Genomic DNA, 15,617 nt, shown 5'->3' with positions numbered 1-15,617 from the left:
AGCTGATTAATTTTAGTTGATACAACTTCTTACATGTCCCATGAAAAACTGATACTGCCAATCTAGATATTTCCAGGTCAAGCCAACAGCAGTAAACTGAATCCATTGTCACATAGGACATCTCTCACTCTGTTGAAGTTCAGCACGTTTCACTGTAGCTGTGCATTATGTTGGGTTCAAATAGAAGGAGTCAGCAGCACCTGGAGGAAGTATACGGCTTCCCGGTGAGCTGTGGTAATTTTAGCTGCATCCTCTTTCAGAATAAACTCCTCTATGTCTTTAAGTACAAGCAAAACAATCGTTCCATTAGTCTTGTACCATTTATTAAAATATTATGAACCTATCAACTTGACCTGGCTAAAGCTAGTTACAGGAACACATCTGTTTTCTGAACTAAGATTGATTAAAACTTTTTATCTAATACTAGTTTCTGCCACTTGTGTACTAGACCTGCACCGTGAAATGCAGTCTTTTGAAGTACTGCCTTGCATAAAAATGTCAGTGTCTGAAATGGTGCATTATAAGGTTTGTATGCGTTTGATAATGTTGACTCAGAACGGTAGTTGAATCCGATTTGGCTGTTTAATACAAATGTTTGCCTATTTGTTCCTCTTTTTTTCCATATAGCCCGCTTCAAAATTGACAACATAAATATTATAAATGGGTCCCTGTGTATTTCCTGTTGGAATTAATTTTAATGCAGTCACTGACAAGAAGTAAAGAGGGACCTGAGTTGTTGCCCTAGCCACAGAATTGTGAATGAATGAAGAGTTTGAATGGGTTTTGGTCGGATGTTCTGGTTAACTGCGATGTTCATGCAATACCGTAAACAAGCCAAGGTCACGCTCTGAGCTAATGCATGCTAACTATGCTAACGATGGATCGGAATTGTGCAACATTTTTTGCCAACAGTAGATATCAAACAAAAGCCAGAGACTATATTGAAAAAAGTGACTGTGTTCTGTAAATTAACCACTTCTAAGCAGTTATCTCGGAGCCTTGGCAAAGCCTCTGTTCCTCGGGGCAGCAGCCTACGTCTCACTCAGACTTACTGGGTCTGAGTCCACAGCTGCCTGTACCAGAGAGCAGCATGAAAGTGAGGTGCGCTCGCTCTGCAGCTAGATGTGGAGATCAAAACGTCCCCAGAAGTACGCTGAACACTGACTGGTGCAATAACAAAACAAAACCAAAAAATCCCGACTGCCCAACTTGAAGAACCTCAGTCGACTGAGGTCTCTGATGATTCAAATCTTCGACTTTCACGGGGACAGCCCTTACTGACTCAACTGACTTAGTCATATAACTTGTAACAGTGTGTAGAACGAAAGTACACTGCCACAACTTCTTCTTATAAAGTTCTTGGTCCTCCAACAAATTAAACTGAAATGAACTCTGTCCATGTGTGTGTGTGTGTGTGTGTGTGTGTGTGTGTGTGTGTGTGTGTGTGTATAAACCTGTGCCTCTAGCTGCTCTTCAGTCAGTGACATCATCTCATCGTAGGTCATGGTAGAAAAGAGAGCAGCGTATTTATGGAGACGGAGACTCTTGAGCCACGCAGGAACATCTGTGAGGCAGAAGACAATTATTATAATAATAATTCCACTGGGCAGCTTTAATTCCTACATTATCATTGCTGCAGTCAACATAGAACCTACATAGTTTTTTTTTGTTGTCAATAAAAATTGATCATACATAGGAATTAAAAATAAATACATATTGCATAAAAAAAATCATCTGCAAAAGACAATAGCGCTGAAATACATTTTTGGACATCAACCTTAAGATCATTCCAGATTAAATCAATGTATACAAACATACATTGGTCCCTCAGTATATCCTAACATACTGACTGGACAAAATATATAATACCATAGTAAAATGTTTTCAAAGTATACATCGTAGATAAAAATGAAAAGATATATTTTTGACAAATTAGTGTTGTGTTCACATGGTCTACATGTTGGAAAATTTTGTTTTTGTAATGTATAAACTATCTGAGGCAAATGTGCATGTGTGTAATATAAATATGTGAGATTAAATCAAGCTAAAGTATGAGCATTAAGAAAGAAGTGCTGTTGGCAGAATGATCAACTGATTAAATTCTTACTGATCACATGTTTAGTTAGACATGGCTTAGTAATGCCCAGCTTGTCCATGCTCATTCAAACCACTGAGAGTGTTTGCTAGCAGCTATTTGGTGAGACATCTTTGTCCTATTTTGCAGTTCAGAGTAAAGCTAGGTGCAGTCTCTTTTGTGCAACTTAGAAGACACTGAATAACCTCTGTGAATGTGCTTTTCTCCTTTGTTTGCTGTATTTACTCATGTTTATGGTATGTTTCTTTTGTTAATCTGCTGCACTATATTCATCTAACGACTCACTTTGACATCTTTGCCGAAGGTCTGACAGCAAACATGGACTTTTATGACTGTGCACCCAGGGACTGGTCTGTCCATCCCACTGTACAAGCAGACCTCCACCTTCCAGTAAAGTAATACAGACTGAGTGTTTGATCACAATTACACCACTGTTTGATTTCAATGAATAATAGATCTTTTCATATAGTTTAAGACCAAATCTGTGATGGATTAAACAAAATATTTAGCCATGGGAGTCCACAAACACCAACATTAAATCTTAAGAAGTCAGTGCTCTGTAAACCTTATTCCACCTCCTGACACTTGACACCCAGCGCAGAGTCTTCTCTGGCAGTAACAGATAACTGGAATATTCCGTCAATATTTTCCTCTAAAGTAAAAATGACAAATGATAGCTCGTTCTCTTGAACTTGTCGGTGAAGAATGTTAGTTTTGCCTTCCTGTTTAGCTACATGACAACATGAAAAATCTTTCTGAAAGGTAAGACAGAGGCTGCTTGAAGGCTTCAGCTCCAGAGGAGAGAGTGATAGCCTCAGAGTAAGGTCACGGAGGTTAGCAGTTCTGGCCTCTGCTTCCCCTGACAAACTGCTCTGACTGGATAAACAACTTGCCAGAGCCTCTAGGTGAATGCATGTAAAGCAAGGTTCACACTACACCACTTTCAGAGTCGTCAGATCACTGTACTGCTCACACCACACAACTTGCTCTCTTGTAATCAAGAGTCTCAAAGTCATTTTGGTTTTCATTTTACATGACTGACCAGTGACTCTCCAAGATCTTTCACTGGGAGGAATCCCCAATGAGTGCGTCATGTGAAGCGCGAGTCAGCCCCATAGGTGCTTACTAGGAGATATCACAGGTTCAGGCAGGCGGGTCAAAAAGTGACAATGCAGCGTTCTAAGTAAGTTATTAATAACTTACAGAAACACTGCATGCAACAGTCCACCTTCCATCTTCTCTTCCCATCTCTCTGTCATTCTATCTCTTCCTCTCAAACACACAAATGCACACGCACACCTTGAAGAGCACCACAATCCTCAGTCCTTGTCTCTTTCCTCAACCTGTGTCTTGCACTCACATTGGCTGTCCAAAGGCTCAGTCATTTAGCCTGCTAGATATCTGGGGAGCATCTGTGTGATGCATCAGCAAGCCTCTCAGCTCACTTCTTTTAACAGTTCACGCATAGCGCTCGAGTGCCGACGTGCAAGCGCCAAGCCAACTCTACTTTGCCTCTGATCTGAGGATTTTGTTGGGGAGCTCCAAAAGCTGTCTGCAGGTGAAAAATCAGGGCCAAAGTCTAAAAGAGAAGCTTACATCAATGTAGTGAGTTTTTCATTCACCCTGAATCACCCAGAACATTACAACGCAGTCTATTCAATAATATCAACACAGTTTGATGCTCCATTTTTAAATATTCACACCAAATGATGTTAATATTTGTTCCCTGTAGTCTGATCCCCTGCTCTCCAGACCTCACTGCACTGCACTGTCTGCCTATATCTAGGTCAGAACATGGTATCTGCAGGTTTTAGAAAGCCAAGTAATTTAAATGGCCCATAAAACAGTTTAAAATAAGATCTATCAACACTGCATTTATGGATTTAAACACATTTTTTACATCAACTAGAGGTAATATTTTTTATGTTGGAATGACTTCTACAAACATTACACAATTGTTGAATTAACTGTAATAACTTGATATAATTATCAGAAAATAAGACAAGGAAATAAACCACCTGTGGCCTCCACTTTGAGATAGTAGTTGCATGTTGCTCTTTATTGGTGTTTCTTTTCAAGGAAAAGTAGCGACAGTATGTCTGGCCAAAAAGGTGTGTTAAAATGTAGTGACAATGCAACTAAGTCCGTGGCATTCCCTTTCAGCTGAATTGTTCTACTAAACGTACGTGGTCATACTCACCCCTCATGCCACTGCCCTCATCATGGAAGGAACTGCGATGCAGACCTGACCCTCCTCCTAAACCAGCCTCCTCCAGATGCTCGCTGCCTCCACTGCCCGAGGAGGCGATGCTGCTCTGGGGTGAGAGCGGCGCGTGGTCTGGGGCTGGGCCTCGAGCGGTCCGAAGGTCCTCCTGGGACAGCCAGACATGGCCCAGAGGCTGGTTGCTGGGGCCACTCATGGGAGGCGTGAGGGACACAGAGCGCTTCAGGGGACTGTGCTGCTGGCTGCCACCTCCACTCGTCAGGACTGAAAGACGACAGCAAGAGCAGTCAGGTAGGTGCAGACATTTAGCTGTTTCTCCACACATTATCAAAAAACATGTTTACTGCTTTGCAAAAGGTGACTGCACAATCTCTGATCTACGGCTAACATTAGATTTCAACAGCTATACTTGTAAAAGTAGCTCAGATGTGAAATTAAAGCGCAGTATTTGTTTGTGATTTAACCAGAGACAGCTGGAGGGAGGAGGCTGCATCTGCCAGGCAGTGAACCCACAAAACTCTCCTGATATCTAGTTTGTTTGTGACTGCTAACATCCAAATTTTAATAATCTCCATCTCTAAAATGCATTTAGATATTCTTAAATCTATGTGTACTGCAAAATGCCTGCTCAACAGTCAGTCAGTTTATCGAGTTTAACATGCGCTGCTAAACGAAACAGCCATATTAACTCACACACAGTCACTTGGTCTGGATCTAAATTCTCTCCTTAAGTTGCTTGTTGGTTTTAAGACTCAAATTTGATGCTACAAGCGAAATAACATCCCCCAAGTAAGGTAGAACTATCATTGATGTTTCCTGAACCTACAGCAATGAAATGATTCCATTCCCAAGACATCGGTCTGTATGATAAACCTTTCTTCTTTCTTCTTCTCTGACCTATTTTCTAAATTAATAATTGAATCCTGTGCCCTTCAGGATGGATTCATGATGGAGGCTTACTGGGGTCAAACAAAGGTAACTGTTACTACTGAGATCCTAACATTGTAACCCCGGTAACAGCAGCTCTAACATCTCTGAGTTTTCCTGCCGAAGGAAGTAAACAGAATGAAAAGGTGGAGAGCCAGAGAGCTTTTTGTGTCGCCGCTCTGACGGGGTAAGCTGCCACCAATACTCCAGGCTCTCTCCTCCTCCTCCTATATGCGGTCCTCTTACTGTTGGCGCTATGTATAGGACTTCATGGGCCCCGTTTAAAATAGGTGCCCAGCTAACATTACAAGTTCCAGTCCCTAAATATTAGCCATTTTCCCTAAATACAGTCTCCCACAAAGGCTGCCTTACAAGGGAAAGGATGGGTGGTATGTGCTGCTGTGGCTTGGACTACGGCTGAGAGTATGGGTGGGGGGGTCAACAGGATGTGGTGTCAGTGGCACACAGGTTGATGTGGCTGGACAATTATACTCCTGTAATCACCATCATGACCCGATGAACAGTGTTTAGGGAGGGGGGTGCTGGAGACTTGGTGGCTGAATCTGAATAAAAAGATTTATGTGCTTTAAATTTGCATACCACTGAATATCCACACATCAGTTCTACTGTAATCAACATTTCATTAGTTGAGAAGAGCATCTGCTCATCGTGTCCACCAATCAGGTGCTGGCAGCTGGGGTAACTCTAGTTTATCAGTTGTGAAATCCTGAGGTCTTTTGTGTGGGACTGAAGCTGCTGGCAGTCAAAAATACAAGAGGATCTTTCTTGGAGCAGTGAGCAGGGCTTTAAATGTGTCTTTATTTATAAACCCTCAGCTGTTTCTTTCATCTCCCAGAAAAAAAAAAAAACACAGAGCCCTTGCATTCTTGTCTGGAAATATCCTGCTCTGACCATAGTTATGTTCAATTTCAACAGCCCTGCCCTCTGTGTGTGTTGTCTTCCACCTCACACAGCCTCTGTAGTTGCTGTGTGGGTTGTTCAGAGTGTATTTACTGTGTTCAGGGTGTATTTAGTGAGTTTGGTAAGTTTGGAGTGCACTTTGTGTCTTTAGATTGTCTTTAATGGAGTTATAATGAAACCGGCATTTGAACTGAATTTAAAGATGCATTGTATTCGTTGTTGTGCTGCCAAATGCTATACAGATGTTTTTTTGTGCTAAGTGTAATTTCTTAATATCCAATCAAGCACAGCTGATGCTAAAGTAAATTCATACAATCTTAACTTCAACAGAGAGGCTTAGAGACCCTAGTCTGGGCGAGGATGATCAGGTGGCCAGGTTATCATCAGGCCAGCCCAGAGTAGGTGGCTATAATCACTGAGGCGTTCTCAGATGGTGTAGTGGTTTTGACCACCTTGACTTTACAAGTACAAAAGCCAGTCTGAGGTTAAAAAGTCCATCTCACATCTGAAAAGATAAGGTAATCAAAGGAAATAAAAGTGAGTCGAGTAAATGAATTGTGAAAGGGTTCGTGCCCTTGAATCCAAGGTTTTCAAAAGATCGTGTCAGGTGTGTGTAGCCAAAAGTTAAAGCCCTGCTTCACGGAAAAAATGTCTGCACACTGACAACAAAATGATTGACAAGGAGTCAGTTTTTCTCCGTGTGCAAAGGGTGACATAGTGTGAAATAGTGTGACATGTTGGCAATTTTTCTGTGAAGTAGGGCAATCAAAGGAAATAAAGTTGCCATCTTATTCTAATGAATGAAAGTGATGGATTATTATTGATGGATTACCTTAAACCTGTGACTAAGGAATCTAAACTGTGGGCAGATGTAAGCGCTAAGATGTTCTCTTATTTGAGGCATTTTTTAACGGTCTCTCTTCTCTGTCAAACAAACAGAGTTTGTGTATGGAAAAGGTAAGGAGACAAACTAACCTACTTAGATTTTACTGTTGTTTTATGTCTCTTGTAATTAAATGATTCAGAGGATCCTCCAGTAAAAACCCACCTCTGTTTCCTGCAGTATTGATTCCATTTAACAAAGACAATGGAATAAAAACACAGACAGGAAGAGGGAGTGTAACAGAGGAAACCTGGACAGAATACTTAACATTCTCAACGGTGAATCATTTAAATTATTATTGTTTTTTCATTTTAGTTTAAATCCCTTCACATTATTTTTGAGAAGGTCAACCCCATTTTCAAGTTAATAGCTTGATAAGTATTTAAAAAATGTTGTTTTCAGGGCGATTATACAAGTCAGTCAGATGATAAAATGTATGGAACAAACGGGTAAAAACCTCCCATGGCCAATGGGATGATTCGTTTAAGTTTATAGCCCTTCTATCAATCTGTAGTCATGCTGGTGGTCTACAGTATGTATCAGTATGCACTTAAAAGTTATCCATATTCAAGCGCTCACATTAAGTCATTATAGAGTACTCGCAAAAAGAAAATGGCCCAAAATGAACACCCATAGGAAATGCGGGTAGGGGTTAGGGTTAGCCTACCTGTACGCTGCACAGACTGCAAAGATAAGTTATAATACACAAGTCATACTTACGTATTTTTGTTTTGTGGCTGTCCAAACTTATCATTTTTGCTACATGGATCTGTACAGATATTCATAGGTAACAGTTCCATCACTGCGTCCCGACCGAAAAAATGCACCTTTCTCATATGTCAAACAAATACTGAAGTCCAAATCAAGCACTCGAGTCCTCATGGCCATCCCTAACTCCTTACCTATCCTGCAGGACGCCTGATGAAAACATGACATTTGTATGGATGAGAGAGAACACTGTATTGGTGTTAAAAAGCAATAAAAATGCCATGATGGACCAGATTTGGAGATGCTGGTGCTCTTTTAATATTTAGATATTTTAAAAGGCCATATTTTTTTCATTATATGTGTATATTTTTATTATTTTATCACACTTTGAAAAGGTGTTAAGGTAAGTTAACCTGCGCTATTACATTACATTATCAAGTGTTACACTGTGAGAGCACTGTGAGAAACAACCACGCACGCTGATTTTCTGTATGTGCGGACTCCTGTTAAAGCTCCACATGAATAGAAATATGCTCAGTGCACTTGAAGGAACACAGGACAGAGGAGACTTCACTTACGAGTGTTACCGCTTCCACCAGTCCCGACCGTGTTGATGGTTGCCGGCACAGAGGATGACGGGTAGAGAAGGAGGTGCCCGTTCTCACAGCCCTGCTGCTGCTGATGCCAGCCTCCACCCAGCCCTGAATCCCTGGAGCTCTGCCACCCATTGAGGCGGTCGTCTGAGCCATAGCGCTGGTGGTGATGCAAGGAGTAGAGATTGCCTGATGAAGAGGTGTTAGTGGAGGAGGAGGAACCTGATGAGGAGAGGGTGGATGGAGGTGTGGACTGGTGGTGGTGATGGTGCGGTCCAGAAGGAGGAGGCCTTTCCAGTGAGTCTCCCCGGGCAGCCGCCCTCTCCTCCAGGTGGTTCAGCCAAAGTGCAAGGGCAGAGCGGTCTTCCAGGGAGGTGGCGGGGTGGATGAGGGCGTATGACAGGAGCTGGCGAGACTCCTCCAGGTGACGGCCATGCTCGATGGTGTGAGCCAGGATGCGTGGCAGCAGGCGCATGTACTCGCCCTTGGCTTCGACGTTGCCGGGTTTGAGCAGTGGGAGATGGGTGAGGACAAGCGAGATGACTCGCTCCTTAGACTCGCCTTGCCACTGGCTGATCACCCCTGTAGGAGGAGAAAAAAAAACAATAAGAACAAAAACAATAAGCAATCAAACCAAGGCACCATTTATTTCCAGAGTGCTTGAAAGAAATTATGCAGTGTATGGCTAGTAGGTGTATGAATTCAAATGTCAGTGTTTCCTTAAAATGCCAGCCAATTGTTGACAGACCTGACTGGACCAGTCACCAGAGTGATGGAGAGAACATCACGGCTTACATAATCTAAGTTTTCATCTTAACAATATCCAAGGTGGTAGCAAAACTGATAAATGAACAGATGGATTAGTGACACATGTACGGTTAAAAATAGAGGACACAGAAATGATGTCAGACCCGCTGCACTGTCATCTTTCTATTTTACTCTTTCTCTAAACAGCCAGCTCTGTAGGCTGCCGATAGTGGCTGTACAGCTCTATACATAACCTGGAGGTCATGGAGCTCTATTGTTGTCCGAGTCAGTGGGCCGTTAGGAGCCCATTCCAATCATCTTGGACTAGGTCTATAGATACCAACTGGTCAGGCCGACAGCTTTGGGCAGCCACACAAATAGAGGCAGGACGCAGGACGGCTTCACTTCCTGCTTGGGAGATGTGTCTGTGTGAATTTGACCGCCACGGTCATTCTTAACCCAGAAGGATCTTGTCTCTAAATCCGACATATGAGGTGAAACTAGAAAATACATCTGCTGGCCCTTCTGTCCAAAGATATCCCAATGTCACAGTCTACTTTGTGATGATGTACAGCTCTCTCTGCCCTGTCGAGTGGACAGCTGCAGCTCTGATGAGGCAGATGGACAACCACAGACCCCAAAGCCTTCCAAACAAGGTTCACATTCATGTCATCCCATGAAAGATGACCAGGACTTGAGGATTAAATAATTCAGGATTGAGCCTACACACAGCATGGAACCAACACACGTTTATGTATTCAATCCTACGACCTTCTACTGAGAGAAGGATGGGCAGCATGAGTGTGTTCACCTTATTGCTGAATTTAAAAAAACAAAACAACACAAAAAACAAAACAAAAAAAAAAACAGAAGACAAAGCACAAAAGGATACCCCTAACTGTTTTTGTCCACTCATTTTAGGTTCATAGGCATTTTATGAAAATGAAAAGGGATTTTGTCATGTATGGGTCACGTCTACCAAGATGAGGCTGGACGAGACAGCAGCTTGTTTTAGCTCCCTTTTTTAAGAAAAGAAATCAGACCCATGTCAGGGAAAATGAATGGGTGACATCAAGGGGCAAGACTGAGTGAACTAAGTCAGACTGTCCCAGTTCAGCAGACAGCCTTCACTAACTGGGAATCCCCACTGGATGCGAGATGTAAGTGAGATGTAAGCAGCGCGTAAGCGTTGTGTCATCCAGTCTACGCTGACTCTGTCTTCCGTAAATGCGTCGCCCACCACAACAAACCTGACTGCTGTTCTGGGAAGTACAAACCACTAGCACTGAAGCGTTGAATAAAACAAAATGCAGGAAATTAATAGAGTTGTAGATAGGTTCACAAAATACTGAAAGTAGGAGTTTATGTGATCTTAACAGCTGTTTATGTAGTTTACACTTCACTAACAGCAACACAAATGGACTTTAAAAGTCTTGAAAAACGCTTCTATAAAACAGTGCAGTGCAGTGGGCATTAGCCGTAAGAGTGATATGGAGCACAAGAAGGGAGGAGGTGGGGGAAGACTGAGGTAGAAACGGGTTTGAGAGGGAGGAGGAGAAAATAAACTGATGGATGGAGCGAGGTGTGTGAGGGGAGCCAGGAGTTACTCCCCTCTGCTCCAGGGATGATGTAATGCTTCATTCCTCTGAATGAGGCAAGCCTTGGTCCATCCGCGAACAGGAATTATTCCATGATTAAAACTCACTCATTTCCAAATGACTGGAAAACATTATGATGTGACACAGAAACCCTGATAAATACTTGCTTACAGAAGCAGCGGTGCGCCGCCAGCTTTTAAACGTCACCATTTGAGTGTAAAATGTTTTCTACTTTTACACATTTGTTTGACTATCTGAGATGAAAGTTTGTCTACTACCACAAGTTGCACAGAGGGACCATATAAAGTCCTGACTAAACATCATTTGTCGTCACAGACTCAATAACCGACAGCAACTAAAATGTCTCAAACTAAATAGGGCAAAACTTGACATTACTACTTGTTTATTGTACATTTGTTGGAAGTAAATCCTCAAAGCAGCTGCGTGACATATTGAAAGTATTTTATAATCAATAAAAAGCATTTTATGTATTAAAAGATTAAACATTCCATTAAAACTAAAAGCTGTAACACCTTATCAAACACAATCTTCAATGTAGTTTAATATAAAGAAGTAAAGAAAACACAGTGATCAGAGGAGTTTTCTGTTTGACGGGGGCATGTGTATGACTTATTGTCCTTTCTTCGGTCTCTACATTTAGCAGGGCTAACAGGTGAATGGCAGGGTAAATACAAAAGTCCAGTCATCTCAGAAAGTCTCACTTCGTCCCTCCATACAGCTCCACAAACTCAAAGGTGACTGAATACAGAAAGTCAAAGCCTCGCACTCTCCCATGAACTCCTATACCAGGTTGAAAATTCAGGCTAAGGTACTTACAGACATCAATAATAATACTTATGTAAAATTCCCATTAGATACGGCGATCATGAGGTAAAACCTGAACATTTTTTGAGGTGACTTTATCAATAAAAGTTATGGGTTTTTAATCAGATTATTCTCAGTTAGCTTAGCTAACAATGATGCTCGAATGACTTATATTATGATGTTGTGAGGTTCATCCCTTTACCAACTGATTTTATCTACATGTTTGGGCTGTCAGAGCAAACTTTGGGTTACTTACTCGACCTGACTTCACCAGAGCTTAACAATGAGGAGAATAATTGCATCCACAGAGATCGGAATAACTTGCGAATAACAGCCAACATTAGTGGCTAACTGGAGCTCTGACAGCCAGGTGAGCCATGGAGCCATCATCAGGCAGCTAACATGACAACAGCTCAATAGCTCACTGGATCTATCCTGCACTTCAAACTGGTAGTCTCTCAGTTTAAAACACACTGCACAGCAATGCAATGACCGAGTACAAACAATCCACTTTCAGTTGTTAAATTGGATCCTAACCTGTAAAGCTAAAACTTCTGCCAGCAAAGACAAGGAAAAGTTGGTTATTGGCAAAAAGTGGCTCTTAGACCCTGATGTAAAGATTTAGCATTAGGGGGTTACAGAGGAGGTAAAGCTAAAATTAAGATTCAAAGTTGCCAAAAAAAAAGTGTTTTTAATCCAATAGTATTCCAGTGAAAATTTCTAGAGGGTGTTGAGGTCTGTACTAAATACTTTAAAAGAGAACTGCTGGAAAAGGCTGTGAAACTTCAACACCTAGAAGTCAGGAACCTACTTGAGGCTTATTGACCCCTTAGTCCAAGGTTAGAAGGTCAAGGAGTCAGCGTGGGAGCAGTTTCCCTCACAGCCGACAAATACACAGCATCTCTCACCGCTCAAAGAGGGGTCAGAGTTGTTGAACCAGCACAGGTCAAAGGTCAAATGCTAGGAGAAACACTGAGCTACCTATTACACAAATGGACCCAACCAGAGAGAGTGAGTAACCAGTGAACCAAGCTGAGACCAGGTAAAGAAATCTTTAATAGTAAATTTATAATTAAGAGAAAATGCAGCGAACTCACACCTGAAGAATCCATTAACATTCTTAATCAAAAAAGCCTAATCAAATTCAAAGTGGACAGGATGAGAACCCCCACCCCTTGTTTCTTTATAGCTTCTGATTCAGAGTATCACAATGGACTTCACTGGAACCAGGAGTCTCTGTTTCACTTTCCCACCCCTGCATCCCACCTGACAGAGGGGATGCAGAGGCTGAAAAATATTTGAGTGCGAAGTCAAAATTAAGCATGTGAGTGCCCCACACGATGTGACATGGTCAATATAAACAGTCTAACACAACAAACAATACAATTTAAAGTGAAAGAAAACCAGTGTCAGGTATTCAACGAGACAAAGGATGATAAGTTTGTTCTTTCGTGCCAGACAGAGAGGCAGGGGCATACTGGGAACTGATGAATCACATCAGCATCATTGAGAAGAAACACCGAAAAAGAAAGTCTGACATACACAAACACTGAAACCTCAGACAGAGAGAATCATTTGTTCAGGGGCTGACACAGCATTTCCCTGCTGGTGAACTCTGTGCCACTCTGCCCAGGCACTGCCCTCTGACACCCTCTCTGGCACCAAGACAAGGGTGCTGCTTTCAACACAGCCGTGCCTCTCAGAGAGTAGAATTCTCCCTCTGTCAACCTTGCATCAAACCACCCACCGTTCCTTGACAACCTGGACACTTTGTCCACACTGAAGAAGTATGAGAGAAACAGAAAGCAAACAGATAGATATATATAATACAATATTAACTGAAATAATCATGATTATCATTTTTGCCACATGTGAGCAGCCCTACACTCCCTACAATAAACAATGTTATATGTTATCAAATGAACTGTATCTAAACCCGGCTTTTGCCATTTTCACATGGTAGTGCAGTAAGCATAAAAGCTTGCGTGTGGCATTTAACAAGCTGTTGTCTTCATCTACTCTCACTTGCAAATGTGAGGTGGCGTGTAGGGCAGTGTGTGTGCATGAGAAGCCCCTGGGCCAGTTGTTTCTGACCTGGTTGGTTTTCTTTAATGGCAGTTTTAGCAATTTGAAAATTGTGCTCTATGACACTACAATCTTTGTCTGAATGCGATAAATCATTCAGCCCTACTGTGCAGGTCCTAATGTTTGGCAAACAGACAGACTAACCTCAGAGTCCTCAAACTCATTTTTGATACTCAGCTTTTTAAGACTATTAAGACATGTAAGCACACTTTGTCCAGCTGGGGAAACACATGACCCATTTGAACTGAAAACAAGACAAGGCCCTGTTTGAGAACTGACTAAGGGGTATGACTCATTTTCTCCTAAAATGTAAAACATCTTGCTCAGCAATATCTATCAATACATCACTGTCCACCTACGTGTACAACCACCGCTGGATGCAGCAAGTTCACTCTCGTTCACTGAAGATGGTTCAACCATATTCTGGGAAGCACTGACGAAAACTAAAGTACAAGTACACAAGTCAGTTCGAGGGAATGCGGGCACTTAGAAGAAAATTAACGCCCTTCTTCACAAAATATGACACCATAACATGACCATGTTACTGAAGATGGAACACATCGCTGGAAAACCCAGAGTAATGCAACTGGTTCAACAAAATCAGCAATATATGTGGAAAAGCTGAGCTGTTCTTTACTGACATTTAAAAGACAGAGTTGGGTTTTAAAAGACTTAATAGTACTCACTCTATTTAAACTGGGCTTTTATCATGTAGGGTCAAAAAATATCACAATTGTATACGCAATGAAACTGATGGGAAAAAAAATGTAAATGTAAAATACAGTTATAAAAATAAATAAATATATATGTTATGGAATAAATCACAGAACACTTAACCTTTGCCAATTGGCTCCAGTCCCTTCCCTGGATTTTATTTTTTTTACAGATATCTACTTATTGAATAGGATATTGGTTTGATTTGTTGGATAGATGTATGATTGCTTATTGGATTATTTTACTGTCTAATTGTTAAATAAATTTAGATTGATATATTAAAATTTCCTCAAGTTTCTAGATAGCTCCATTTTTAATGATAAAAGAGTAGAAGCGGATGAAAAGTTTACATTATCTAACAAAGACCTGGGGAGGAAATTAGAAGTTTAGTTTAGTAAGGCTGAATCCAAATGCCCGCACTTCATCGCACTTGTAGACTTGCGGACTTTGCAGGGGCGATCCTGGAGTGCTTAGGGCTGTCCAAATCCATAAATCATCCAGTCCACCAGGGGCCTGAAATCTGTCTTTCTGGAGACTTCCACAGAGTCAGCTTGGGGTGCAGACTTAACTGATTTGATTGCCCACAATTCACCGCAATACAGGTATGACGTTGAAGTTTTTGTAGCCTATCAAAATTCTACTTGACTCATGTAGGCCAGAAATAATATTCAGCAACATCAAGATAGAGAGGTAATCAAAATGCACTGTATTACTGCAGCCTACTTTATAGTTTGCGCAGTGTAATGCCAAATATATAGGCTAGAAAACTGTCCAAAATCAACAAAAGATCTTCTGATGCAACTTATAGGCCTACATGATTTATTTAGTCATAGCCCAGTCCTTATATACGAACATCTCTGTAGCTGGATGTCTACAGTCTGTATGTTATACAGACATTTATTCTGTTCACTCACAAAACAACCCTATACATGAGATTTATATCTTATCTGCAGGGACAGATGAGCAGACAGAATATGACAGCAGCAATCACCGTGCAAATGATTGTAATTGTTGCTTGAATGTTTCCATAGCAACGGGTAAAGCAATCTCAAGGGCTGTCTGTTAGTGGCTTGCGGGCTCAGCCCTCGCAGACTTTACATGATGATGGTGAACTCGACTGAAGTCTGTGAGGGCTCAGTCCGCAAGTCCAGAGGGTGGACGTTTGGATGCAGCCTGACAGTGGCTCTGTGGTCATCTTCCTTCTTTCACACGTTTTAATTTCACCACTCAAATAACGCGAAAAAACTAATAAAAATATCTATAATTAATATAAAGCCATTACATCTCCAAGCATATA

The 15,617-nt window shown here is 41.5% G+C and overlaps 1 protein-coding gene across 3 annotated transcripts in view; it reads right to left on the bottom strand.

The window, feature by feature from the left end:
- Positions 1-15,617, bottom strand: part of samd4a (sterile alpha motif domain containing 4A) — a 65,124-nt gene that overhangs the window by 24,911 nt on the left and 24,596 nt on the right. For 2 of the 3 annotated variants that reach the window (XM_049566382.1, XM_049566373.1), the window contains exons 3-6: positions 8,337-8,933; positions 4,296-4,583; positions 2,381-2,479; positions 1,455-1,564 (exon numbers count right to left, since the gene is read on the bottom strand). In XM_049566382.1, coding sequence (XP_049422339.1) covers positions 1,455-1,564; positions 2,381-2,479; positions 4,296-4,583; positions 8,337-8,933 — 1,094 coding nt within the window. The remainder of the gene's footprint in view (positions 1-1,454; positions 1,565-2,380; positions 2,480-4,295; positions 4,584-8,336; positions 8,934-15,617) is intronic. The other variant, XM_049566387.1, reaches the window with a different exon arrangement.

This window comes from Epinephelus fuscoguttatus, linkage group LG2, assembly GCF_011397635.1.
Source record: "Epinephelus fuscoguttatus linkage group LG2, E.fuscoguttatus.final_Chr_v1".
In the NCBI taxonomy this organism is placed as follows: domain Eukaryota; kingdom Metazoa; phylum Chordata; class Actinopteri; order Perciformes; family Serranidae; genus Epinephelus; species Epinephelus fuscoguttatus.
This window is presented reverse-complemented; position numbering and strand designations above follow the sequence as displayed.